General features: G+C 52.8%; 1 protein-coding gene across 1 annotated transcript in view; it reads left to right on the forward strand.

Moving 5' to 3' along the window:
• Positions 1–26,665, forward strand: part of LOC140390418 (zinc-binding protein A33-like) — a 38,935-nt gene extending 12,270 nt beyond the window's left edge. Inside the window, exon 6 of the mRNA XM_072475563.1 lies at positions 24,681–26,665. Coding sequence (XP_072331664.1) covers positions 24,681–25,231 — 551 coding nt within the window. The 3' untranslated portion in view covers positions 25,232–26,665. The remainder of the gene's footprint in view (positions 1–24,680) is intronic.
• The last annotated feature ends 320 nt before the right edge of the window (positions 26,666–26,985 follow it).

A 26,985-nucleotide genomic window follows, 5' to 3' on the forward strand; every position in this document is an offset into this window, starting at 1 on the left:
TCTGGAACCTTTTGAGGCCTATAAAAAACCCCTAACAGGGTGACCTCTCCTTTCCTGTTTCTAACCTCAGCCCATAGTACCTCAGTAGATGAGTCCTCATCAATCGTCCTTTCTGCCACCGTAATACTGTCCTTGACTAACAATGCCACCCCTCCCCCTCTTTTACCACCTTCCCTGCGTTTACTGAAATATCTAAGGCACGGCACCTGCAACAACCATTCCTGTCCCTGCTCTATCCATGTCTCTGAAATGGCCACAACATCGAAGTCCCAGGTACCAACCCATGCCGCAAGTTCACCCACCTTATTCCGGATGCTCCTGGCATTGAAGAAGACACACTTTAAACCACCTTCCTGCCTGCTGGTACACTCTTGCAACTTTGAAACCTTACTCATGACCTCTGTACTCTCAACCGCCTGTATACTGGAGCTACAATTCAGGTTCCCAAGCCCCTGCTGAACTAGTTTAAACCCTCCCGAAGGGCATTCGCAAATTTCCCCTCCAGGATATTGGTACCCCTCTGGTCCCGGTGTAGACCATCCTGTTTGTAGAGGTCCCACCGACCCCAGAATATCCCCAATTACCCACAAATCTGAAACCATCCCTCCTACACCATCCCTGTAGCCACGTGTTCAACTCCTCACTCTCCCTATTCCTCGGCTCGCTATCACGTGGCACGGGTCACAACCCAGAGATAATAACTCTGTTTGTCCTAGATCTAAGTTTCCACCCTAGCTCCCTGAATTCCTGCCTTACATCCCTATCCCTTTTCCTACCTATGTCATTTGTACCGATGTGGACCACTACTTGGGGCTGCTCCTCCTCCCCCTTAAGCTTCCCATGGGTTTGCAGTGTGGGAAGATGTTCTGTGGTTCCTGAGGAGGGGACAGGAGACAGAAAATCCTCCTCTGACTCCTGTGAGGGGAGTGGGGGTGACATGAATATACAGCAGGGGTGAGAGAGGGAAAAGAGCGGCGAATAGCGGCAAGAAAAATCTCACCTCCTGGTCACAGAGAAATCATTACAAAATTGGGAAATAATGGACCTTGAACTTAAAAACTGCCCTCATTCCCGCAGTGTGACCCAAAATGCTTCCGAACCAGTGGAATATTGTTGAGGAACAGTCACTGTTGTAATGTAGGAAATGAGAAAACGAATTTGTGAACAACAAGATCCCAGAAACAGCATTGTGAAAATGATGAAGGTTTCTGTTTTGATGATGTTGTTTGGGGCGGCACTGTTCCACAGTGGTTAACACTGTTGCTTCACAGAGCCCGGGTCCCAGGTTTGATTCCCGGCTTAGGTCACTGTCTGTGCCGAGTCTGCACGTTCTCCCTGTGTCTGCGTGGGTTTCCTTCGGATCCTCAGATTACCTCCCACAAATCCCAAAAGACGTACTGTTAGGTGAATGCGATATTCCGAATTCTCTCTCTGTGTACCGGAACAGGTGCCGGAGTGTGGGGAGGGGATTTACACAATAACTTCATTGCATTGTTAATGGAAGCCGACTTGTGACAATAATAAAGATTATTGATAAAGTTCATTGGGCAGGACACAGAGAAAATGATCTCCTCACATCATTTCGATGGAGTTTCCGGAGGTCACTTTCAGACTAGTGATTCAACTATTCTACAGACTGTTCCTCTGGGTGGGGCACCACGATCTACTGGAGGATCAAGATTGTATTGACTCCCCATCTGAATAAAATGTCTCCAGTTTGTGGAGACAATGAGGCTTCTTCTTGTGTTCAGTGTGGGAACACTGGATACCTGCAGCTGCTACATAACTGCAGAGGGTTTGGTGACATTAGTGGGAGTTGGGTAGTAAGTACTGTGAATGATTTTGGTCTCCTAACGGCTCCGTTTACTGTGTAAATCTGGAGGATTCTGAAATGAATTTTGCCTGAAGAATCTGCATCTTTGCCTGTGAGGCAGGATTGGATTTGGACCAGCAAACGGCAGGTCAGAATGACCTTGAGGTGGATGGTAAGGGAGCAATCCCCACCCTCCCTCCAGCTTTGTTATCAGGGGAAGCCAGGGTCATCTTGTCTTCACTGGACAGCCCAGTCGTTGTTGAATCTGTGGAAAATCAGGCCTATTTGGGCATTGTTATTTATGTTATATAGCTTAATTTACTCAATCCATTAACTTAGCATCATTCCCATGTATAACACACCACATCCCGGGTGAGGGGGGGGGAAGTATAACACACCACATCCCGGGGGGGGATGTATAACACACCACATCCCGGGGGGGAGAGGATGTATAACACACCACATCCCGGGGGGGAGAGGATGTAGAACACACCACATCCCGGGGCGAGGAGGATGTATAACACACCACATCCCGGGGGGGGAGAGGATGTAGAACACACCACATCCCGGGGCGAGGAGGATGTATAACACACCACATCCCGGGGGGGGATGTATAAGACAACACATCCCGGGAGGGGAGAGGATGTAGAACACACCACATCCCGGAGGGGGGGATGTATAAGACAACACATCCCGGGAGGGGGGAGGATGTATAACACACCACATCCCGGGAGAGGGGGGGGGGGAAGGATGTATAACACACCACATCCCGGGAAGGGGGGGGGGAGGGGGAGTATGTTTTTAAAAATATATATTTTCTTCAAGATTTTCGATCAAAAAGAATTTTCCATTTTTACAACTTTGTAACAAAATATACATTGACCGTTATTTAAACAATATATTAAATTAACAACAAGTGCAGAAAAAGAACAAGAAAAGAGAAATAATAATACTGGAAAAATAAATATAAACAACTAGCATGGAAAGAAAGAAAAGAAGAAAAAAAAACCCAAACACCGAATACACCCTCCACCACCACCCCCCCCCCCCCCCACCCCTCCCCCCTGGGTTGCTGCTGCTGTCTTTCCTGTTTTCCCTTATCGCTCTGCGAGATAGTCAAGGAACGGTTGCCACCGCCTGGTGAACCCCTGAGCCGAACCTCTTAGTGCAGACTTTATCCGCTCCAGTTTTATAAACCCTGCCATGTTGTTTATCCAGGCCTCCACGCCCGGGGGTTTAGCTACTTTCCACATAAGTAGAATCCTTCGCCGGGCTACTAGGGACGCAAAGGCCGAAATATCGGCCTCTCTCGCCTCCTGCACTCCCGGCTCTTCTGCAACCCCAAATATAGCTAACCCCCCGCTCGGTTCGACCCGGACCCCCACCACCTTTGAGATCACCCTTGCCACACCCACCCAGAACCCATGCAATACCGGACATGACGAAAACATGTGGGTGTGGTTCGCCGGGCTTCCCGCGTACCTCCCGCACCTATCCTCCACTCAAATAATCTACTCAGCCTTGCTCCCGTCATATGCGCCCTGTGTAGAACCTTGAATTGGATCAGGCTATGCCTGGTACACAAGGAGGAGGAATTTACCCTACTTAGGGCATCTGCCCACAGCCCCTCCTCAATCTCTTCCCCCAGCTCCTCCTCCCATTTACCCTTCAGCTCCTCTACCATCGTCTCCTCCTCGTCTCTCATTTCCCTGTATATATCGGACACTTTACCTTCACCGACCCATGCCCCGAAATCACTCTGTCCTGGATCCCTTGCGCCGGGAGCTGCGGAAATTCCCTCACCTGTTGTCTCGCAAATGCCCTCACTTGCATATATCAGAAGGCATTCCCAGGTGGCAACCCGTATTTTTCTACCAATGCTCCCAAACTCGCGAACGTCCCGTCCAAGAACAAGTCCTTCAACTTCCCAATTCCTGCTCGCTGCCAAGATTGGAACCCCCATCTATCCTCCCCGGGACGAACCTGTGATTGTTCCTTATCGGGGACCACACCGAGGCACCCGTCACTCCCTATGTCGTCTCCACTGCCCCCAAATCTTCAAAGTCTGGGTTTGTGGTGTATTTTTTTTGGGGGAACGGTAACGGCGCCGTCGCCAGTGCTTTTAAACTTGTTCCCTTACAGGACGCCATCTCCAGCCTTTTCCACGCCGCCCCTTCAGGGGTCACCCCTGTCTTGTGCCCCTATGTAATCGGAAATAGTCGGATCATTGCCTGTTTGTAACCACGCTTGCCAACGGGGCCCCGTACAGGAGCTGAACCCATCTGATGAACCCCTCTCTCCAAATCCAAATCTCAGTACCTCCCACAGGTAGTCCCACTCCACTCTATCAAATGCCTTCTCTGCATCCATCGCCACCACTATCTCCGCCTCCCCCTCCGGTGGGGGCATCATCATCACCCCCAGCAACTTTTGTATATTGGCATTCATTTGCCTACCTTTAACAAACCCTGTCTGGTCGTCATGTACCACCCCTGGGACACAGGCCTCTATCCTTGTCGCCATCACTTTGGCCAGTAACTTGGCATCTACATTTAGGAGGGAGATGGGCCTGTATGACCCGCACTGCAGCAGGTCTTTGTCTTGTTTCAGGATCAATGATATCATCGCCTCCGACATTGTCGGGGGTAGTGTCCCCCTTTCCTTAGCCTCATTGAAGGTTCTCGTCAGGAGTGGGGCCAGTAGGTCCACATATTTTGTGTAAAATTCCACCGGGAACCCATCTGGTCCGGGGACCTTTCCTGCCTGCATGTTCCCAATTCCTTTAATCACCTCCTCCACCTCAATCTGCGCTCCCAAACCTGCCACCTCCTGCTCCTCAACCCTCGGGAACTCCAGCTGGTCCAGGAAGTGTATCATTCCCTCTTTCCCCTCCGGGGGTTGGGACTTATACAGCCTCTCATAAAATGACTTAAACACCCCGTTCACCCTCCCCGCTCTCTGCTCCATCCTTCCCTCCCCGTCCCTAACTCCTCCGATCTCTCTCGCCGCCCCCCTCTTCCTAAGTTGTTGTGCCAGCAATCGGCTCGCCTTTTCCCCATATTCGTATTGTATTCCCTGTGCCTTCCTCCACTGCGTCTCCACCTTACCCGTGGTCAGCAGGTCAAACACCGTCTGTAGTCTCCGTCTTTCCCTGTATAGCCCTTCATCCGGGGCCTCCGCATATTGCCTATCCACCCTCAGAGTCTCCCCAATCAGTCTCTCCCTTTCTTTACCCTCTTGTTTCCCCCTGTGGGCTCTTATGGAAATCAGCTCCCCCCTAACCACCGCCTTCAGCGCCTCCCATACTACTCCCACCTGGACCGCTCCATCATCATTGACCTCTAGGTATCTTTCAAAACATCCCCTCACCCTTCCACATACCCCGTCGTCCGCCAACAGTCCCATGTCTGATCTCCAAAGTGGGCGCTGCTCCTTCTCCTCTCCTAGATCCAGATCCACGCAATGTGGGGCGTGATCTGAAACGGCTATAGCCGAATATTCCGTTCCTACCACTTTCGGGATCAGCGCCCTTCCTAGGATAAAGAAGTCTATCCGGGAGTACACTTTATGGACGTGGGAGAAGAAGGAAAACTCTTTACTCCTCGGTCTAGCAAATCTCCAGGGATCTACTCCTCCCATCTGCTCCATAAACCCCTTAAGCACCTTGGCCGCTGCCGGCCTCCTCCAGGTCCTAGATCTGGACCGTTCCAGCCCTGAGTCCAGCACCGTGTTAAAGTCCCCCCCCATTACCAAATTTCCCATCTCTAGGTCCGGGATGCGCCCCAACATACGCTTCATAAAACCCGCGTCATCCCAGTTCGGGGCATATACGTTCACCAGCACCACCGCCTTACCTTGCAATCTGCCACTCACCATCACGTACCTGCCCCCACTGTCCACCACTATGGTCATAGCCTCAAACGATACCCGTTTCCCCACCAGTATTGCCACCCCTCTATTTTTCGTATCTAAGCCCGAGTGGAATACCTGTCCCACCCATCCTTTCCTTAATCTGACCTGATCCGCCAATTTCAGGTGCGTCTCCTGAAGCATAACCACATCCACCTTCAGTCTCTTTAGGTGCGCAAATAACCTTGCTCTCTTAATCGGCACATTCAGCCCTCTCACGTTCCACGTGATCAACCGGGTTGGGGGGCCCCATAACCCCCCCCCCCCACCCCCACCCCATCGTCGACTACCCATCCCCTTTTTTAAACCAGCTCCTCACCCGGGTCCCACGCACCCGTTTGTCCCCCAGACGGCGCCCTCCCGTCCCGACCATCCCATCCCGTATCAGCTCCCCCTTACCCTCAGCAGCAGCAACCCAGTTAATCCGCCCCCCGCTAGATTCCCTTCTAGCTTGATTGCTCCCCCCATATTGCTTCCGGGAGTCAGCAAACTCTGTCTGACCTCGGCTTCTCCCGTTTACCCTTGGCCTCCCTGCGTGTGAGGCCCCCTCCTTCCTGCGCCCACTTTTCCCGCTGTAATTTCCATAGCGCGGGAAAAAAACCCGCGCTTCCCTCTCAGCCCCGCCCCAAGTGGCGCAGTTCCCTCTCCCCTTCCCTGTCCCCTTCCCCGCCGGAGCCCACATTTCTTCGTGTCCCCCCCCTCAGGGGGGGGGGGGGGGGAGGGGGGAGAAAAATTCTCCCGTCTAACATTTTTACAGATAAACCCTCCCCCTCTCCCCCCTTTGCATTTCTTTGCCACCACCTCGCTACTTCTTTCCAAACATCAATTCCTCAAATCTAGTCCAACTTTTCTTCTTGAATAAATGTCCACGCCTCTTCTGCCGTCTCGAAGTAGTGGTGTTTGCCCTGGTGTTTAACCCACAGTCTTGCCGGCTGCAGCATTCCAAATTTTACTTTCTTCCTGTGGAGCACCGCCTTGGCCCGATTGAAACTCGCCCTCCTTCTCGCCACCTCCGCACTCCAATCCTGGTACACGCGGATCACCGTGTTCTCCCACCTGCTACTCCGTGTCTTCTTAGCCCATCTCAGGACCATCTCCCTGCCCTTGTAGCGGTGGAACCTCACCACTATTGCTCGCGGTATTTCCCCTGCCTTTGGTCTTCTCACGAAGACCCGGTATGCTCCCTCCACTTCCAGGGGGCCCGTCGGGGCCTCAGCTCCCATTAAAGTCTGGAGCATCGTACTCACATACGCCCCAACATCAGCTCCCTCTGTCCCTTCGGGAAGACCCAAAATCCTTAGATTCTTCCTCCTCGAGCTATTTTCCAGGGCTTCCAGCCTTTCTATGCACCTCTTGTGTAGTGCCTCGTGCGTCTCCGTCTTCACCACCAAGCCCTGTATCTCGTCTTCATTCTCGGCTGCCTTTGCCTTCACTCCACGGAGTTCCATCGCCTGGGTCTTTTGCGTCTCCTTCAATCCCTCAATCGCCAGCAACATCGGTGCCAGCACCTCCTTCTTGAGCTCCTCCACACATCGTCGGAGAAACTCCTGTTGTTCCGGGCCCCAGACCATCTGGGCTCCCTCAGCCGCCATCTTGCTTCTCCCTTCTCTCCTCTACCGCTGCTCCAGAGGATCCTCCGCAATCTGGCCACTACTATCGCTTCTTTCCATCCACACCCGGGGGGACTCCTTCCTTTGTCGCCTCACACTGGGTCTGGCCGTAAATAATTTCCGGTGGGGCTCCGGATAAGAGCCCAAAAGTCCGTTAAAACGGGAGGTGCCAAAACGTGCGGCTTAGCTGGTCATCGCCGCAACCGGAAGTCCAGGGGGGAGTATGTATAACACACCACATCCAGGGGGGGTGGGGAGGATGTATAACACACCACATCCTGGGGGGGGAATGTATAACACACCACATCCCGGTGGGGGGATGTATAACACACCACATCCTGGGGGTGGGGGGCGGTGATGTATAACACACCACATCCCGGGGGTGGGTGGGGGGAGGATGTATAACGCACCACATCACGGGGGGGGGGGGGGGGAGGATGTTTAACACACCACATCCGGGGGGGTAGGGGGGGGTGATGTATAACACACCACATCCCGGGGGGTGGGGGGGGTGATGTATAACACACCACATCCCGGGGGGGGTGGTGATGTATAACACACCACATCCTGGGGGGGGGGGGTGTATATCACACCACATCCCGGGGGGGGGGGGTGATGTATAACACAATACATCCCGGTGGGGGGGGGGGATGTATAACTCACCACATCCCGGGAGGGTGGGGGAGAGGATGTATAACACACCACATCACGGGGGAGGAGGGGGGGGGAGGATGTCTTCCACACCACATCCCGGGGGAGGGGGGCGGGGTGGATGTATAACACACCACATCCTGGTGGGGGGGGGGGGGGGGGGATGTACAACACACCACATCCTGGGGGCGGCGGGGGGGGTGATGTATAACACACCACATCCCGGGGAGGGGGGCGGAGGGGAGGATGTATAACACACCACATCCGGGGGAGGGGGGGGAGGATGTATAACACACCACATCCCGGGGAGGGGGGGGGGGGGGGGAGATTTATAACGCACCACATCCCGGGGAGGGGGGGGAGGATGTATAACACACCAAATCCCTGGGGGGGGGGATGTATAACACACCACATCCCTGGGGGGGGAGGGGGGGGGGGAATGTATAACACACCACATACCGGGGAGGGGGGTGGGATGTATAACACACCACATCCTGGGGAGGGGGGGGAGGATGTATAACACACCACATCCCGTGGGGGTGGGGGGGGGGGGTGGTGGCGGGGGGTGATGTATAACACATCACATCCCGGGGAGGGGCAGGGGGGAGGAATGTATAACACACCAGATCCCGGGGGGGGGGGGATGTATAACGCACCACATCCCGGAGGGGGGGGGGTGATGTAAAACACAATACATCCAGGTGGGGGGGGGGGATGTATACCACACCACATCTCGGGGGGGTGGGGGGGAGAGGATGTATAACACATCACATCCCGGGGAGGGGGGGGGATGTATAACACTCCACATACCGTGGGGGGGTTTGGGGTAGGGGGGGTGATGTATAACACACCACATCCCGGGGAGGATGTAGAACACACCACATCCCGGGGAGGGGGGAGGATGTATAACACACCACATCCTGGGGGGGCGCGGGGGGGAGAGGATGTATAACACCCCAATCCCGGGGGGGGGGCGGGGGGGAGAGGATGTATAACACACCACATCCCGGGGGGGGGGGGGCGATGTATAACACACCACATCCCGGAGGGGGGGGGGTGATGTATAACACAAAATATCCCGGTGGGGTGGGGGATGTATAACACACCACATCCCCGGGAGGGGGGGAGCGGGGGGGAGAAGATGTATAACACACCACATCCCGGGGAGTGGGGAGGGGATGTATAACACACCACACACCGGGGAGGGGGAGGATGTATAACACACCACATCCCGGGGGGGGGGGCGGGGGGCTGGGGGTAGGGGGGAAGTATAACACACCACATTCCGGGGGGGTGGGGGGTGGGAGCGGGGGGGAAGAGGATGTATAACACACCAAATCCCGGGGGAGGGGGAGGAGGATGTACAACACACCACATCCTCAAGGGCGGGGGGTGGGGAGCATGTATAACACACCACATCCCGGGGGGATGGATAACACACCACATCTAGGGCGGGGGGGGGGAAGGGGGATGGAAAACACTGTTGCTCTTTTTAGCCTTAGTTTATTAGCTCACCTCCCGGTAGGGACGTAGCATCTGTCGGGGGGAGGGGGGGGGGACACACAGGGCCATGGGGAATGCTAAGGGCGGGTTGGAGAGGGGTTGGCACGTGGAGGGGGGGGGGTGTTGCTCTTTTTAGCCTTAGCTTTATTAGCTCTGATAATGTCACCTTTGCTCACGAGTCGCCAGGTATCTTTCTGATACCGCCACGTGTTTCAAGCTCGAGTTTTGATTAATAAGTCAGCTCACCGCTTAGTAAGATTGAAACCAACGGTCATTTATTATATACAACAATTAATGCTTACACAATAATCCTACTATCTATATCGAAACCTACCACTACTGGCCAATACTTAACTTTAGGAAGGGCCCACCAGGTCAGGGAAATGAATGGCTTATCGAATCGGATCTGGCCCGCGGGATTCAAAAGGCTGATACGGGTCGATGGCTAGGAGTCTTTATCGGGTAGCGATCGCTGGAGTCAAACTTACAGTTTCTGGTCGATGTTCTTGCGAAGGTCTCGAGCAGGAGAAGAAGGGAGAGAGAGCGAGATCTGACCTTGGCCCCTCACTTTATAGGGCTCAGGGGCTTCCCTTCTCTCAGGGCGGCCCTTGACCCTGAGTCCCAAGTGATTGGACTTGTTCCCAATCACTGGGTTCGATATGTCCAATAACGGGGCGATTTCTCGATCGGGGGGTGGTCGTTCACCTGTCTTTGTTTCGGCCACTGCTGGCGCCGACAGGTCTGGCCCAGCATTCAATCGCTAATATGTTGCAATTGTTCCCGGGGATAGCCGATTAAACTGCAGATGTCTGGGTTGATGTGCTGCTAATAGTCTTGAGTATCGATCTGGGCCGACTTCCCCAGAGCCGAATACGCTATTCTGTCTGCAGCTGTCCGTTTGTGTCCTGTTGGCTGCTTTTCCCATCAGCCTTTCCGGTTAGCCATTTTAAATCGGGTTTTGGCCAAATTAATAGGGGGGGATGTATAACACACCACATCCCGGGGGGGGGGTGGAGATGTATCACACACCACAGCCCGGGGGTGGGGGCCGGGGAGGGGGGGTGGGAGCAGGGACACACAACGTGAAATTGGTGACCCCAGAGGACATGGCGGAACTCAAACAGGATTACAAAAAAGTGAAACTCCGCTTTGAGGTCATGGTGTCTGGGGAAGCAGTCAAGTGGAAAATTGAGATGTTGTTTATCCTTAGAGGTGTTCAGAGGGTGAGAGAGACAAAAGGAAATGTCCTGACTCGAGAAAAGCAAATAGAATCTGCTCCTGCTGATGATGATCGGGGTCAATATCAAGAGAGAGAGAGAGAGTCAGGGAGAGAGATAGAGAAACAGAGAGATAGAGAGAGAGAGAGAGAGACAGAGATAGAGAGAGAGAGAGACAGAGTCAGAGAGACAGAGAGATAGATAGATAGAGAGACAGAAAGAGAGAGCGAGAGAGAGAGAGTGAGTGTGAGAGAGAGAGAGAGAGACAGAGATAGAGAGAGACAGAGAGAGAGAGAGAGAGCAAGAGAGAGAGTGAGAGAAAGAGACAGAAAGAGAGAGAGACAGAGAGAGAGTGAGAGAGGGACAGAGAGCGAGAGAGAGAGACAGAGAGAAACAGAGAGTGAGAGACAGAGAGCGAGAGAGAGAGGCAGAGAGAGACAGAAAGAGAGAGAGAGAGACAGAGAGAGAGACAGAGAGAGTGAGAGAGAGCTCTGTGATCAACAGCCTGAAGGATGAAGTTGGTTCAGTGACATCATCGCAGTCTGACATAGGATCAGCAAATCCTTTTGTGCCAGATTGTGTGACATGAAGCCCACAGCACCACCACCCCACCCCCCACCCCCACCCCCCAGCCTTACTGTCCTCTATCACAGAAATCTTAGATGACACGAGAAAATACACTAAATTTGGTCGAGTTGACACAAACTGCCAGCTCCTTGAGAGGAAGTGACAGTTCATCAGGTCATTTGTGTTTGACTCTGTGAGACTGGATCAGTGTGTGAGAGTTTGATTCTGACTGATAAGCTTTTAGAATCCATGAGGAAAGGCTTCCTCACCTTCACCTACAAGTGGAAGAGAAGAGAGAGGATTTAGAAATTGGTGACATTTCACTGCTTAACATGGACAACAGAATTCTGCCCAAGGTCATCAATCGAGTCAAGTCTGCTCTAGAGTTGGTGATCTACTTTAATCAGACCTCGGCTGCATCCGGAAGGAAGATCTCTGATAGCCTTGTGCTCCTCAGAGATGGAGTACGCAATGGAGTACGGACCCGAGTACTTTGGTGACAGGAATGTGCTGGGGTTGTATACGGAGAGCATGACTTGCTGTCCTACACTGAACTCAGTCGCATGCACTGTCTTATCGAAACAGGCCTTGCTCTGTTTCTTTCTTGTGCCCAATTTCACTGCGGCTGCTAGCTGAGCCGTTTTAACATTTTCCACTAATTGTTTGACTACGTTCTCGTGGGTGAGGGCCGTTACTTCGGGGCTGGTCAAGTCTAAACCTAATAAAAATTCTGTGCCTTTCATGGGGCGTCCGGTCATGAGGGTGTGTAGGGTGTAACCTGTGGATGTGGAAACTGTATTTCGCAAAAACATCAGCGCTAAAGGGAGGACTGAGTCCCAAGTGGTGTTGTTTTGCTGGACCATTTGTCTGAGGATGGATTTTAGGGTCCGATTCATGCGCTCCACGATACCACTCGACTGGGGGTGGTATGCAATGTGGAATTTTTGGGTAATGCCAAATATCGTGAGGACGTTCTTCATGACACGGCCCTTAAAATGGGAATCTTGGTCGGATTCAATGCTGCGGGGGAGTCCCCATCTCGCAAAGATGTGGTGGGTTAAAATCTTGGCTGTGGTCTTTGCCGTGTTAGTTCTGGCTGGGAATGCATCCACCCATTTTGTAAACGTGTCTATCACCACGAGTACATATGTACAAGCATTCCTACAAGGGGGCAATGGTCCTATAAAATCAATCTGGAGGTTAGTCCAGGGGCCATTAACGGGTCGGGTGTGACTGAGTTGAGCCTTCTTGGCATATCTGTCCGGATTATTCTGTGCACAGATAAGACAATTCTCAACGTAGTGAGTAACATCTTCTTTTAAACTCAGCCACCAGCAGAGCTGCCTGAGGTGGGCTGTCGTGGGATCAATTCCCTGATGTCCATGACTGTCATAGAACAAACAAATCAGTTGATTCCTGTCCTGTGCAGGAACCACATAAAGGGTGTCTTTTAACACCACACCATCCTGTGTGGTCAGCGTATTCTTAAACCTCTCCTAGGGTGCTGGATAGTTTCCTTTTAAAATCTCCCTGAGATTGCTGTCCTGCTTCTGGGCCTGCACTAAATCCTCGATCTTAGTCTGCGAGACCTGAACTGCATTCACTGGTGCGCTTTCGGGGGGTGTCCAAAAATATCCATGCCTGCAACCTGCTTTAGCCAGTGCATTGTCTTTTACATTTCCATGGGGGGGAGGAACGATGGTGACTTCGAACTTTGACTATCCCGAACGTCCGGTTTTGTGCTCTCTCTAAAATGTGACGGAGGAATGGGGCTGAGGGGAGGGGTTTTCCGTCTGCGGAAACAAATCCTCTTGCTTTCCACAGGGGCAGGAATTCCGTAAGGCTGTTGCAGACATAGAGGCTGTCCGAGTATATGTCTGCTGGGCTGGGGAAGGAATCTGGGTGTTCCACTATGTATGTGATGGCCGCACGTTCTGCTGCCTGCGCGCCGAAGTGTCCTGGATGTTTTATTGCTATTTCTTCTACGGCGCGTCCCTGCGCGTCCTCGACATAAATACCGCATCCTGTTGTGCGCTTCCCTTCTAATATTGTGGAAGATCCATCCACATATATCTTTATGGGTTTGCACGTGTGTGTGTGCTTGGGGCTCTGGGTTGAACTACCTATCTTTCTGGGGGGTGTTTTAGCAATAAAGGGGCCTGTGTTGTGGTGTGGAGAGATAATTTCACATTCATGGGGGGTTCTGGGGTACTGTAGGTTGTCGGCTAAAAAAGTGTGGGTCTTTGTCCTTTTAACAGTGATGTCCCGTCCCTGCAAAAGAAGGGTCCATCTAGCTGCTCTAATCTGACTGACTGTACCATCCTTGAGTCATCCGTCCAGTAAAAGTTGGGTGGGGGGGTGTATTATGTGAGGATTGTGATGGGGTTCAGTCCGGTAATGTACGAAAAATACTGTACTGCACAGAATACTGCGAGCAAGTGCCTCTCACAGGCTGAAAATCCCTGCTCCACAGCATCTAAAACTCTGAAGGCGTAAGCCACGGGCCTTAACTGTTCGTGCCGTTCCTGAAGGAGCATGGCCGAAAGGGTGTGGTCTGTGCTTGCTACCTCTATAGCGTAGGGGGAAAGCGGATCTGGAACTTGTAGTGTGGGGGCTGCTATGAGTGCTTCCTTCAACGCATCCACAGCATCCGTATGCTGCGGAAGCCATTCCCAGGTGACTCCTTTCTTTAGGAGGTCTGAGAGGGGCGCTGCCTTGATGGCGAAAATGTCAATGTGGTTTCGGCAGTAGCCAACTTGTCCAAAAAACGACCGGAGGGCTGAAACGCTCTGGGGAAGGGGCAATTTAGCAATCGAGTCAATCCTTTTATGCTCGATCTCACGTTTACCGTGTGTGATAATTGTACCCAGATATATCACCTTATCTTCCAAAATCTGGGCCTTTTTGGGGTTAACTTTACAACCAATTGAGTGTAAGAGTTCCAGGAGTTCGGACAGAAGCTCAATGTGCTCTTCCTTGGTGTCTGTCTGCAGTAGTAGGCCGTCTACGTACTGGACCAGACATTCGGGGCGAGAAAATTTGGCAAAACCATTTGCCAGCTGTCGGTGGAAAATGGAGGTGGAGTTGTGGAATCCTTGTGGAAGGCACGTCCACGTGGACTGTTGGTTTTTAAAGGTGAAGGCAAATTTGTACTGGCACGCCTTTGCCAATGGAGTGGACCAGAATCCATTACTGACATCCAAAACCGTGAAGTATCGGGAATTGAGTCCCTGCTTGAGCATGGTCTCGGGACTTGTGGCTACTGTGGGGGCTGCTGCGGGGGTGATTTTGTTGAGTTCCTGGTAATTGATGATCAGTCGCCATGATCCATCGGGCTTACTCACTGGCCAAATCGGGGCATTATTAGTGCTGGCTACTGATCTAAGTACGCCCTGCTCTAATAATCTGTCTATTACCTTTGAGATTTCTCCCTCTGCCTCCTGGGGAAATCCATACTGTTTTTGGGGTCTTGGGTCAGGTCCTGTGATTTGTACGGAGCCAGTCATTAGGCCACAGTCATGTTTGCGGGTCGCGAATGCTGTCCTGTTTTTCTGTAAAACTGCCCTAACCTGCTTGTCCGTGCTAAGCGTGGACGGGTTGAACCAAAATTCGCCTACTGCGCTAATTTTGTTCGTGTATTCACCTAAGTTGAACGTTGCGGGGCTCTTGCGGATATTGCCACTTTCCAGACACATTGGTTGACTGGATCAAATGATAGGTTGTGGGAATTCATAAAATCGATTCCCAGAATGTGTTCTGCTGTGTGGGGTAGATTGACTAAAACTACGGGGTGCTTGGTGGTGACGTTGCGGATTTGAATGGGTACAGGGGCTGTGATGTGTCCCTGCTGTGAGTGGCCTGTAAAGCCGCTGAGGGTGATAATGGCTGTAGTGGGCCACGTGTCCTTCTGGAACATGGTGGAGGAATTTATTGTGGTGCGGGACCCTCCTGTGTCCCATAGAAATTCGATGGGCTGTCCCCGAATTTTCGCTGCAACTACCGGTCGTCCGGACCTATCCCAAAGGGTGTCGCAGATCCAACTGGGGGAGCCCGAACACCGTCAGTCCGTTCCATTCAGGTCCGTCTGAGCCGAACGGGTGCTAACACTATGAATGGGCTCTGTCTTATTCTTACAGAGAGTGCCTGTCTGCTGGGCTCTCTGTGGCTTTCGTGGGGCATTGCACTCTCTTGCAAAGTGTCCTAAATGGCCACAGTTGGAACACTCCTGTAACTTTTGTGGGGGCTGTTCGTTCCTTCATTTACCCATGCGGGGTTCTGGTGTGTTTTAACGGCTTGTATGTCTATTTCTGCCTGCTTTTCTTCGGGATTTTTAACTGCGGGTTTGTTTTGTACAGACTGCTCCCAGGTGCGGGACAATGTTTATACAACCCATTTCTCGTTATGAGCCTCCTCTGAGGGATCATAATTCGCACAAGCTTTTTGTCCTGTTTCTGTGGCATGGGAGATAAGGGTGCGGGTCCATTTGGCCATGTTGTCTCGGGACAAATGGGTGCTGTCTAAGTCTCCAAAAAGAGCTGCAAAGTGGATCCACAGGCGTCCAGCAAACGCTGTGGGGTGCTCGGTTTTCTTTTGCCTGCATTTGTTGAGGCCATCTACGGGGTCACCCCCGTTATACCCGATCGGGCCTAGGACCGCGGTATGCATTTCTGCAAGGGTGCCTCCTCCTACATTCTGTGGGTCGGGAAGGGCTGCTACGACCGAAGGGTCTAAACTCAAAACTGTGAGCTTTACATGCTCTCACTCATCCAGGCCGTACATGGTCGCCTGATGCTTTACTCTGGCAAAGAAATGGTGGGGGTCTGAGGTGGGGAGGAACGGTGTGATTTTCTCGCACGTGTCCCATAATTGGGTCACTGTTAAGGGGGTGGTATACAAATATTCCGTATTGTCCGATGTGGCTGTGCGGTGGGTGGTTACTGGGTTCATTGGAGCCTGAACTATCTGCTCTGTGGGGGGTTGGGGCGCTTTTCTCTTTTGTGGCTTTCCCTGCGCACATGTTCCCTGAACATATCTCTGCGCTGTCTCGTTTAACTCTTCCCAATCAGGGCCGTCTTCCTCTTCTAACTTTGCTCCAAAGGTTTCCTGGAATCCTTTTTGGACTGAAAGCAGAGATTGCAGCTCTGCAATCTGCTTCTGGCACTTTGCGTGGTCTAGTGAGCTTTGTCTTTGCTCTGTGGTGGCAGCATGGAGTGCTCTTAACGCTGCCTTCAGGTCACTACACTGCCTCTGCAATGCTTCTACCTGCTTCTCGGTTTCTTCACGTACTAGGACTGCGTGTCCTGATAGGCCTTTTCATATGGACTGGAAGCTGCTTAAGTGCGCCAGGCAAGACTGGTCTGCCCACTTGGCATCCTCCACCTCTCCGTCTTTTGCTGCCAACATCCTCCTTAACTCTAAGTTCTCTCTTTCTACCTCACTGACATCGACCTTACTCATTCGATGTATGCCTTCTACCTCTTTCCAGAGCGTCCTAACGACCTCCTCTGTGTCTTGCAACTGTGCCAAGCAGGACACGATTGCCATCGGCTTGCGAGCTTTCCCTAAGCTCTTCTTGTGAATCTTGCTCAGGTTCTCCCACCAAGTATGTCCTATACTCCCGGGACCTGATTCCTCATTGTTACAGAATTCGCTCCAAAGGGGCCATCCTTTCCCTTTGAGGTACTTCCTGATTTCTTCCTCCCATACGGGACATTGTCCTGCTCTACTGCTGCTGGTCACTGCGACCGCAAATTCCTCTGGGTTCATGAGGCGCTGCATTGCCATCTTTCCTATTCGAATGGTTCTTTTAAATTTGGAACAGGGGGACTAAGGTGGTGCTGTAATTACGGGTACGGCTTTCACTAATTTCCGAAATACAAACTCCCGACAGTTTTGTTGCAACAAATAATCTATCAGTATTACCTTATAGCCCTGTTAGTTACGCATGCATACACACACTTCCGAATTATGAGGATTGATCAGAACTGCTTGAACACTTGTGGTTTTCTGTTCCCAATTGGATCTCTAATTCAAATTTTTGGGTTCTCCCGGAGAGTTTAAGCCACTTCTAGTTCGGGATTCCAACAGAATGTTGCCAGTAATATGTTGCTAACTTTTGGTTGGTTCAATTGGCTCTGTTTTATAACCTTTGCTCTCGAGCCACCAGGTATCTTTATGATACCGCCACGAGGTTCAAGTCCAAGTAATGATCAATAACTCAACACACCAATTAGTAAGATCCACATCAAAGCACATTTATTATACACAGTAATTGCTACTCATGCACAAATTCTACGTCTAAGCTACTTCTGCAACTAACAGGCCTATACTTAACTTCGGACTGGCCCACCAGGTCAGGGGAACAAATGGCCTTTCGTTCGGAATCTGAAACTGCGGGATTCAAAGCCGGTACGGACTGGGAGCTAGGAGCGCCTATCTCGTAGCGAGCGTCGACTTGAGACTTACTTCAGGGATGTGGCAGCTTGGACCGTTCACTCTCAGGGGTTGCTTCGTGTTGCTGAGTGACCCGGTCAAGGAGAACGATTTGAACTTGGGGCTTAACTTTTATAATCCCCAGGGGCTTCCCGCCTTTCGGGGCGGACCCTGTACCTGGTTCTAGGTGATTGGACTTCGTTCCAATCGCTTGGTTCAATTTCTCCAATACTGGAGCGGTTCCCTGATCGATGGGCGGTCTTGAGGTGTTCGTTAACCTCTTTTCGTTAACCCTGCTGGCGCCGGGGAGTCTGGCTTAGTTTTGTGTGTCCCAAATGTTGCTATTGTTCCCGGGGATTGCTCATTAGTATGTAGGTGGCTGCTACATTATTATGCTGATGGTCACTGGTATCGATGCTGTCTGGGCTTTTGCAGAGTTAAATACACAGCAAACCTGCACCTGCTGGTTTCTGCCTGTGTTGGCTGAATTTCCCTTCAGCCTTTGCCGTTCACCATTTTAAATCGGGACTTGGCCAACGTAGGTGGCTACAAAGCCCCACTTCAAAATCCCCAAACTCGATCCCTCTGTATTTATAATTGTTCTCTGACCTTACATTCTTCTACAAAGTCTTCCAGAAATGATCACTCCTGAAATAAATGTACAATTTTTCTGCACATGGATATTTGAACCACAGCAACCAGATTTTCATCCCGATCACAGCGCAGAATGGTCCGAATAAATGACACACATAACGGGTATAATACATTATCCCTCCTCATCCCTCTGAACCTCTCTGCAAACATTGACATGGTCAACACCACTATTCTCATCCAAACTATCTCCTCTATTGCTCGACTCTGTGGCACTGTCTTTATTTGGTTCCACACTTGCTGATTGTATCACAGCCAGAGTATCTCCAGCAATAGTTTCATTTCCCACCTCCATACTGCACCCTAGGGGTGCAGCACGGTAGCACAGTGGTTAGCACTGTTGCTTCACAGCTCCACGGTCCCAGGTTCGATTCCCGGCTTGGGTCTCTCTTTACGGAGTCTGCACGTTTTACTCGTGTCTGGGTGGGTTTCCTCCGGGTGCTCCGGTTTCCACCCACAAGTTTTGAAAGATGTGCGGTTTGGTAATTTGGACATTCTTAATTCTCCCTCTGTGTACCCGAACAGGCACCAGAATGTGGTGACAGTAACTTCATTGCAGTGTAAATGTAAGCCTACTTGTGACAATAAAGATTATTATCGGAGACTCTCAAGCATTTTATCCATGATCGTCTCCTTTTCCTGATCTACTTGCTGCCACTAAGTAAGCTCACCCACAGAAAGAGGGACAGTGTCCAGGTGACACCCAGTTCGAACTCTCCATTACCTCTCTTGACCCCCCCACTGCCAGTGTCTTGTCAGCTTATCTGCAGCTCCATCAACACTAAAGAAGTTCAACACCATCCAGGACAAAGTCGCCCGTTTTATCGCTCCCCCTTCCACAAACATGCAATCCCTTTAACCAGAATGAACAATGTCAGCCGTGTGTACCGTCTACAAGATGCACTGCAGAAACTTGCCAAGGCTTCTTAGGCAGCACTTTCCAAACCCACAACCGCTCCCATCTCGGAGGACAAGAGCAGCAGATGCCTGGACACACCACCACCTGGAAGTTCCCCTCTCAGCCACACACTATGCTGACTTGGAAATATATCGCCATTCCTTCATTGTCACTGTGTCAAGATCCTGGAATTATCTTCCTAACAGCACTGTGGGTGTACCTACACAACATAGACTGCAGAAGTTAAGAAAGTAACGCACCAACACTGTCTCCCTCCCCTGCTTTCTCCCCACCCCTAGCCTATTTAGACCCTTCCCCTCTCCATTCCTCCATTCCTCCCCCCTTCTGCTCCCTAATTCTCTCTGCCCTCCCACTCATCCAGAAGTTGCTGCCAGCCACCTCCCCTTTCGCTGCAGTTTTCTCTCTCGCCTCCCATTCCTCTGCCCTCTCTACCCTCTATCTACACCCCTTCTGCCCACGACCCACAGCTCTCTCCTCGCCATCTCACACATGCTCTGCTCCCTGTACATCCTCTCTCCCACTATCTATCCTTCCCTCGTCTCCCATCCCATCACTCTCACCATTCTGCTGTTCCACACCCCTCAATCACACACTCTCTCCTACTCCCACACACTGTTCCCCACAATCTCCATTCCTTCACTTCCAGCTTCCCTAACCGTCTCTCCCTCTCCTCCAGCATATGCCCTGTCCCCTCTAGCTCACTCGATCCTCCCTCAGTCCATTCACACTCTCCCCGACTCCAAAGTGATGTTCATCACAGAATTTACAGTGCAGAAGAGGCCATTGGCCCATTGAGTCTGTACTGGCCCTTGGAAAGAGCACCCTACTTAAGCCCAGGCTCCCACCCTATCCCTGTAACCCAGTAACCCAACCTAACCTTTTGGACACTAAGGGGCAATTTAGCATGGCCAATCCACCTAACCTGTACATCTTTGGACTGTGGGAGGAAACCGGAGCACCCGGAGGAAACCCACGCACAGGGAGAAAGTGCAAACTCCACACAGACAGTCACCCGAGGCCGGAATTGAACCTGGGACCCTGGAGCTGTGAGGCAGCAGTGCTAACCACTGTGTCACCATGCCATGTGTTGATAGTTCAGTTAGTAGATGGAGTATAAGTGGGAAAAGGCAGGAAGAATATAAAGAGAATATATTAATTACATGGAGAGGGTGAGGAAATATATATTCTGGAGATTGTCTTGTGTTGGTTTTCAGTGTGGAACACATGTGGGAGTGACCTTTGAGTTGACTGGAGATTGTAACGTTTCAGGTTCAGGATGTCCCGAGGGTTGACACATTCAGATCCTGTCTCAGGGCAGGAGGCTGAACCCTGATGTGGGGTCACAGGTCAGAGGTCAGCTCAAGGGTCAGTGAACAACAGTTTGTGTTCAGTGTTTTTAGTTTAAGGAGCTGGGAGCAGCAGTTGTTGGCAGCAGCTCAGCTGAGGAGCTGGGACTGTGGGACCGACAGGGCCAGGGGTGAGGGGATGGGGTGAAGGAGATTTGGGGGTAGATCCAAGGAGCACAGGGAGTGGACCATCTCCACCTGGGACTGCGCCAGAACAGACTGCTGCTGTGCCACCTCCCTCTGGGACTGGGCCACCTCCCTCTGGGACTGGGCCACCTCCTTCTGGGACTGGGCCACCTCCTTCTGGGACTGGGCCCCCTCCTTCTGGGACTGGGCCACCTCCCTCTGGGACTGGGCCACGTTGGCCAGGGCCTGGGCAATGCTGCTGACGTTCCCAGCCATGGCCCGCTGTGACTGGGCCATGCTCCGGAGCACCGCTGCAATTTCCAGGTGGCTCTGGGACATGGTCGCCTGTGGGGCCTCAACCCTGTCCTGGGCCTCGGCCAGCGCCTGCACAGAATGCCCCAGGCCTTGGGCATGCCGATCCTTAGTCAAAACCATCGCCCCAATCCCTCCACTCTGGACCCCACCCATGCGGTGTTGCCCTGGGTGACACGCATGGTCGGCACCACCTCCTGCTCCGGCACGCGGTTGGACTCCTCCACCTGCGCCTGCAGGTGTTGGATGCTCGCCGACATCCCCTCATGTAGTCCCTGGCTCTGCGACTGCATCTCCACTATCGATGGGACTGTCTGTTCCAGACTCCCGAGTACATCTGGACGGCAGCTAGTCCCTGGGATCGGCCCTCCGACCGTCCTCCCCCTCGGGTACTCCTACCTCCACCTGCTGTACCGGGTCAGCTGTGTGCTGAGCACCAGAGAGTGTCCCAGGAGCCTCTTCACTAACATGGCCAACCGAGGTGAGTGTCTCTGGGATGGGGGAGGGTGTTGGAGACGCTGTGACGGGAAGTCAGTGTCATCCTCCGACCTGAGCTCTGTGTTGTCCTGGGCCTCGGGCTGAGGGCTGGTGTCCGAGCTGCTCCCATCACTGCTCGGTCACGGGGGGAGGGGGCTCCGGCTGTGGCACTGGCTGGGACGGGGGACGCCAGGTAGACCCACCCTATCTCCAGCAGGTCCTGCAACTCACAAGATAAAATAAACGCTGGTGGGGTGGGGGGAGTGGGGGTGGGCGGTGTTAGTGTGGGGGTGAGGGCGGTGTGGGGGTGAGGGAGGTATGGGGGTGAGGGTAGTGTGTGGGTGAGGGTGGTGTTGGGGGCAAGGGTGGTGTGGGGATGAGGGTGGTGTTGGGGGTGAGGGTGGTGTGGGGGTGAGGGTGGTGTGGGGTGAGGGTGGTGTGGGGGTGAGGGTGGTGTTGGTGGTGAGGGTGGTGTGGGGGCGAGGGTGGTGTTGGGGGTGAGTGTGGTGTGGGGGTGAGGGTGGTATGGGGTGAGGGTGGTGTGGGGGTGAGGGTGGTGTGGGGATGAGGGTGGTTTTTGTGGGTGAGGGTGGTGTGGGGGTGAGGGTGGTGTGGGGGTGAGGTTGGTGCGGGGGTTAGGGTGGTGTTGGGGGTGAGTGTGGGGTGAGGGTGGTGTGGGGGTGAGGGTGGTGTGGGGGTGAGGGTGGTGTGCGGGTGAGGGTGGTGTTAGGGGTGAGGGTGGTGCGGGGTGAGGGTGGTGCGGGGGTGAGGGTGGTGTGGGGGTGAGGTTGGTGTGTGGGTGAGGGTGGTGCGGGGTGAGGGTGGTGTGGGGGTGAGGGTGGTGTGGGGGGGAGGGTGGTGTGGGGGGGAGGGTGCTGTTGGGGGTGAGGGTGGTGTGGGGGTGAGGGTGGTGTGGGGGTGAGGGTGGTGTGGGGGTGAGGGTGGTGTGCGGGTGAGGGTGGTGTTGGGGGTGAGGGTGATGCGGGGTGAGGGTGGTGCGGGGATGAGGGTGGTGTGGGGGTGAGGTTGGTGTGCGGGGTGAGGGTGGTGCGGGGGTGAGGGTGGTGTGGGGGTGAGGTTGGTGTGCGGGTGAGGGTGGTGCGGGGTTGAGGGTGATGTTGGGGGTGAGGTTGGTGTGCGGGTGAGGGTGGTGCGGGGTGAGGGTGGTGAGGGTGGTGTGGGGGTGAGGGTGGTGTGGGGGTGAGTTTGGGGGGGGTTCACACATGTTTCCTGGGGAAACGCAGCTCAGCGGAGTGTCAGTCCTTCAGTCGTGGCCGGACTCCACCTCGGCGACCTCCCTTTCCTCCGGACCGCTGGCCACGTCCGGAGGTTGTGTGCGGCCTTCTCCTGGGGGGGGAGTGGAGGACACACACTCAGAAACAAAACAGTGTTAAACAATCTGACTAATGCAGCCCAGTGGGTGGGTCGCTGGTTCGGGCACCCAGCCATGGCGGCCGGTATGTGGGGCAGGGTGGGGCAGCCTTCTTCCCGGGCCGGGGTACAGGGTCGCCCTAGTCTCCTCCACGGCGTCCAAGAGAGTCTCGAGCTCTGCGTCCGTGAACCTTGGTGCCGCTCTCCTTACAGCCACCGTGTTGGCTGGGATGGTGTGTGTGGGGGGAGAATTGTTTCTGTGCGGCTGCAGCTTGTCAGCCTCCCGAGTGTCAATCACAGACCCGGCGAATCCCACACCGTTTTTCATTCGAATCGATTGTGTTCCACGTGGTGCCGGTGCGAGCCCCTTAATAGTAGCAGAATCGGTGCAGGTGTGGCGCCAATGTTTCTGACGTGAAAGTCCATGGATTCTCCGTTGGTGTCAACACTTCGGGCGGGATTCTCCGATTGCCGGCGCCGAGATCGCGTTCAGCGATTGGCTGGAGAATCCGTGTTTATCCCGAAACCGGGGGTGGTGCAGTTATTCCGATGCTCCGGCCCTTAATAATGGCGGACCCGCTGACTGCGCCGCACGCCGTTGGGACGATCTCCGCCCTCGATGGGCTGACTTCCCAAAGGCGTGGGGCGCATTTCCTCCGTGTTCAGGGACCTCGCGTGGTGGCTGCGGTCCGTGTCCAGCGCCGCCACAGTTGGGGGGGAATCCGCTGGCCGGGTGTCGCTCCCTCTTCTCCCCCTTCCTTCCCTCCATCTGCACTTTCCCTCTCCCCTGTTCCTCCCAGCCTATTACTCCCACACACGCTCTCTCTCTCTGTTTCATATCCGCATTCCTTACCTCTGCCCTTCCCACAATCTCTCTCACCCTGCCATGCACTCACACTGTCCCCTCTGCTCAATCTAACATCTTTCCCTCCCACTCTCTATCTCCTGTCCCTCTCCCACCCTCTCTCTCAGCCCCTTCCATTCTATCTTCCACCTAACCACACTCTCTCTTCCATTTCTCTCCTTCCCTCTTCCCTCATCATTCCGCTATACCTCTCCCTCCACCCTCCCCTCCTCCTGCTCTCTCCCTCCACCCTCCCCTCCTCCCACTCTCTCCCTCTACCCTCCCCTCCTCCTGCTCTCTCCCTCCCCCTCCCAATCCCCCATCCCTTCACTTTCTTCCTCATCCCATCTTGTACATTCTCTCCCCCACTCTCTCTCTTCCCCTCCCATTTCCTCTCCCACCTTCTTTCGGTTACGAATATCCCCCCCCCCCCTCTCTTTTTAACACTCTCCCACTTTTGCACTCATTCCTCGGCACTCTCTCTCACCCTCACACTCTCCCTGCTAACCTGCTGTCTCTACTCCTCCACCTCAGTCTCTCACACCCTCCTACACTCCCTGTCACTTCCTGTTCTCCCTGCCACACCCTCTATTTCCCAACCCTCTCCCAATCTCTCTCTAATCCGGCTCCCACACTCTCAAACCCTCCAGCTTTCCGTCACCCACTTCTGCCTCACTTTCACTCCATTCTCACACTCCCTCTCTCCTTTCCTGCTCTCTCCCTTCACCCACTCCCTGGCTCTGCTGCTCTAATTTCTTTCCCCTGACCCCCTCCCCCTCCCTCACTCTCCTCTCCCTCACCTACCCCGTTGACCCCTCTCTACCCCTCCCTCTCCCTTCCCTCCCCCTCTCTCTCTCTTCCTCCCCCTCCCTCTCTCTTCCCTCCCCCTCCCTCTCTAAATCACTGACTGTGTTATTTTAACTTTCCCCCAGCTCCAGCCTCTCTGACTCTGGATCTGAACACAGCGCATCCCCGGCTCATCCTGTCTGAGGACCGGACCAGTGTGAGACTCGGAGACAAACGGCAGCCGCTCCCGGACACCCCGGAGAGGTTTCATTCCTGGTTCTGTGTCCTGGGATCAGAGGGATTCACATCAGGGAGACATTACTGGGAGGTGGGGGTGGGGGAGAAGACTGGGTGGGAGCTGGGAGTGGCCCGAGAGTCTGTGAACAGGAAAGCGGGAATCTCCCTGAGCCCTGAGTCTGGAATCTGGGTTTTGTGGCTGGAGCCCGGATTTGGTTATTTTGCCGCCACCTCCCCCTCATGGACCCCCCTCACCCCGAGTGTGAATCCCGGGAAGGTCGGGGTTTTCCTGGACTATGAGGGGGGACAGGTGTCATTTTACAATGCGGACAACATGTCCCATCTCCACACTTTCACCCTCACTTTCACTGAGAGAATCTTTCCCTTCTTCAATCCGGGACGGAATATTGACGGGAAAAACTCGGCCCCGCTGACAATCTGCGGAATTAAAGGTCACTAACAGATCCATCCCATAATTTCACACCATCTCCCTGCCTCCTGCCAGCTGTAAGCTGCTGGGTGTGGGTCTGAGTCACAGGGGGTGCGGATGGTTCCAATGGTTCCTGAACTCAGGGTGATTCCAGCTGAGTGACAATAATGTTTTGGTGATTTTGTTTTTTGTTTTCTTACTCGGTGAGGAGCAACAAACCCGCGGCAACATTTCCAGTGACTCCTGGAAAATAGATTAAAATCCCCAAGATAATGGAGAATAATCAAAGCGCAGAGACGATGGAGAATTAAAACCCAGACAGAAATAAACTCAGGGTCTCCGAGACTCCGGGTGGGAAATTGAACGTTAAGAGGGGCAGGGAAGAGGAACTAGGGTGAGATTGATCACCAATGGCAAGGAAATGACAAAGGAGAAAATCCAAGAGCGGGAAAATTAAATAATACCCAGGGAAGCACAAAGGAAAATTCACAAGTACATAGAAGCAAAACCAATAGGGAACAGGCAGGAGAATCAGAAACACTCACAAACCAGGGGTTGGAAATGAACAAAACATTCGACAGCCTGGAGTGTTTAAAGGTGTGGAGAGAAACCAGGTTAACATTCCGGGTATAAACCCTGTATCAGAACTGGGAACTGAAGATCAGCAAGGATCTCTGTAGGGCTGGGGGGAAAGAGGAGGGAGAGAGAAGAAACAAATAGAAACTCAATTGTAGAGAGGAACTTACTGGGTAGAATAAGCTGTGAACTGCAGGAAGCCGGTGACCTTCCTGCCTGTAATGTTGCTCCACAGGCGGAAGGTGGCGATAGATCACCGTGTTTGAGATGAATAAGTTCAGTGATTCTCAAACTGGGGTCGGGCAGCTTTCCAGGGAGTTTAAAAATAATTTCTCCAGAGAGCGAGAGAGAGAGAAACACAAGAGAGGAAATGAAATGAAACAATCTTAACTATTGCACTTGGTCGAAATTCCCAGGAGTTAGTGTTAGTTCTGCATTGAGCAGCTGTCATATTCCCACCCCAAACCTCCCGAATCCTCTCCCTTCTTCACGGTGATGGACATTTCACTGTCATGGTTTTCAGCGGTGAGTCTCACATTGGCTTTCAGTGGGAGGGGAGCGGAGGTGGGAGATCAGCTGCTGCTGTGATACTCGCTGTCTTCAGCTTGGGCTCAGGCAGTGAGTAAGTGCCGTTATCGAGCTGCCCGGCCTGCTGAGTATTTCCATCATTTTCTGTTTATATTAATCTCCAGTTAATTTCTGTCTTGACATTGTGATAAATCTGTCAGTTTATCTCACTTCAAACTCTCACCGACTTTCAATAATGTAACTTCCTTGTGTAATTAAATAACACTGACAAACTGGGCTGGGTTTGTACAGGTCTGTAAATAGTGTCCAGAATGTCATTGGCCCAGTGGGTAATCTGTAATAAAATTGGAGGGAAATAAATTTGTGTTTCTTTATTTTATTTTATTTAACATTAAAACAGTTTAAAGATGTAAATGATGTGACACTGCTGTGAATGCTGATTTGACAGTCTGTCTGTATTTGGCATGATGTGTGAACTGCTGTGGTTTGTATGCGTTTCATATCATCACTGTTTACATCTGCAAAACAGTTCTTAAATCACCAATTTTTGATGATCAGTTTTATTAAAGGATTATTGAAGATCTTTATCTATGTATCTGTCCATATTAACGACTTGGATTCAATGATAGAAGGTCCTAAAACAAATTTGTAGATGACACTACAATAGATGGGACACCAAG

The sequence above is a fragment of the Scyliorhinus torazame genome, chromosome 14 (assembly GCF_047496885.1).
Source record: "Scyliorhinus torazame isolate Kashiwa2021f chromosome 14, sScyTor2.1, whole genome shotgun sequence".
Taxonomy (NCBI): domain Eukaryota; kingdom Metazoa; phylum Chordata; class Chondrichthyes; order Carcharhiniformes; family Scyliorhinidae; genus Scyliorhinus; species Scyliorhinus torazame.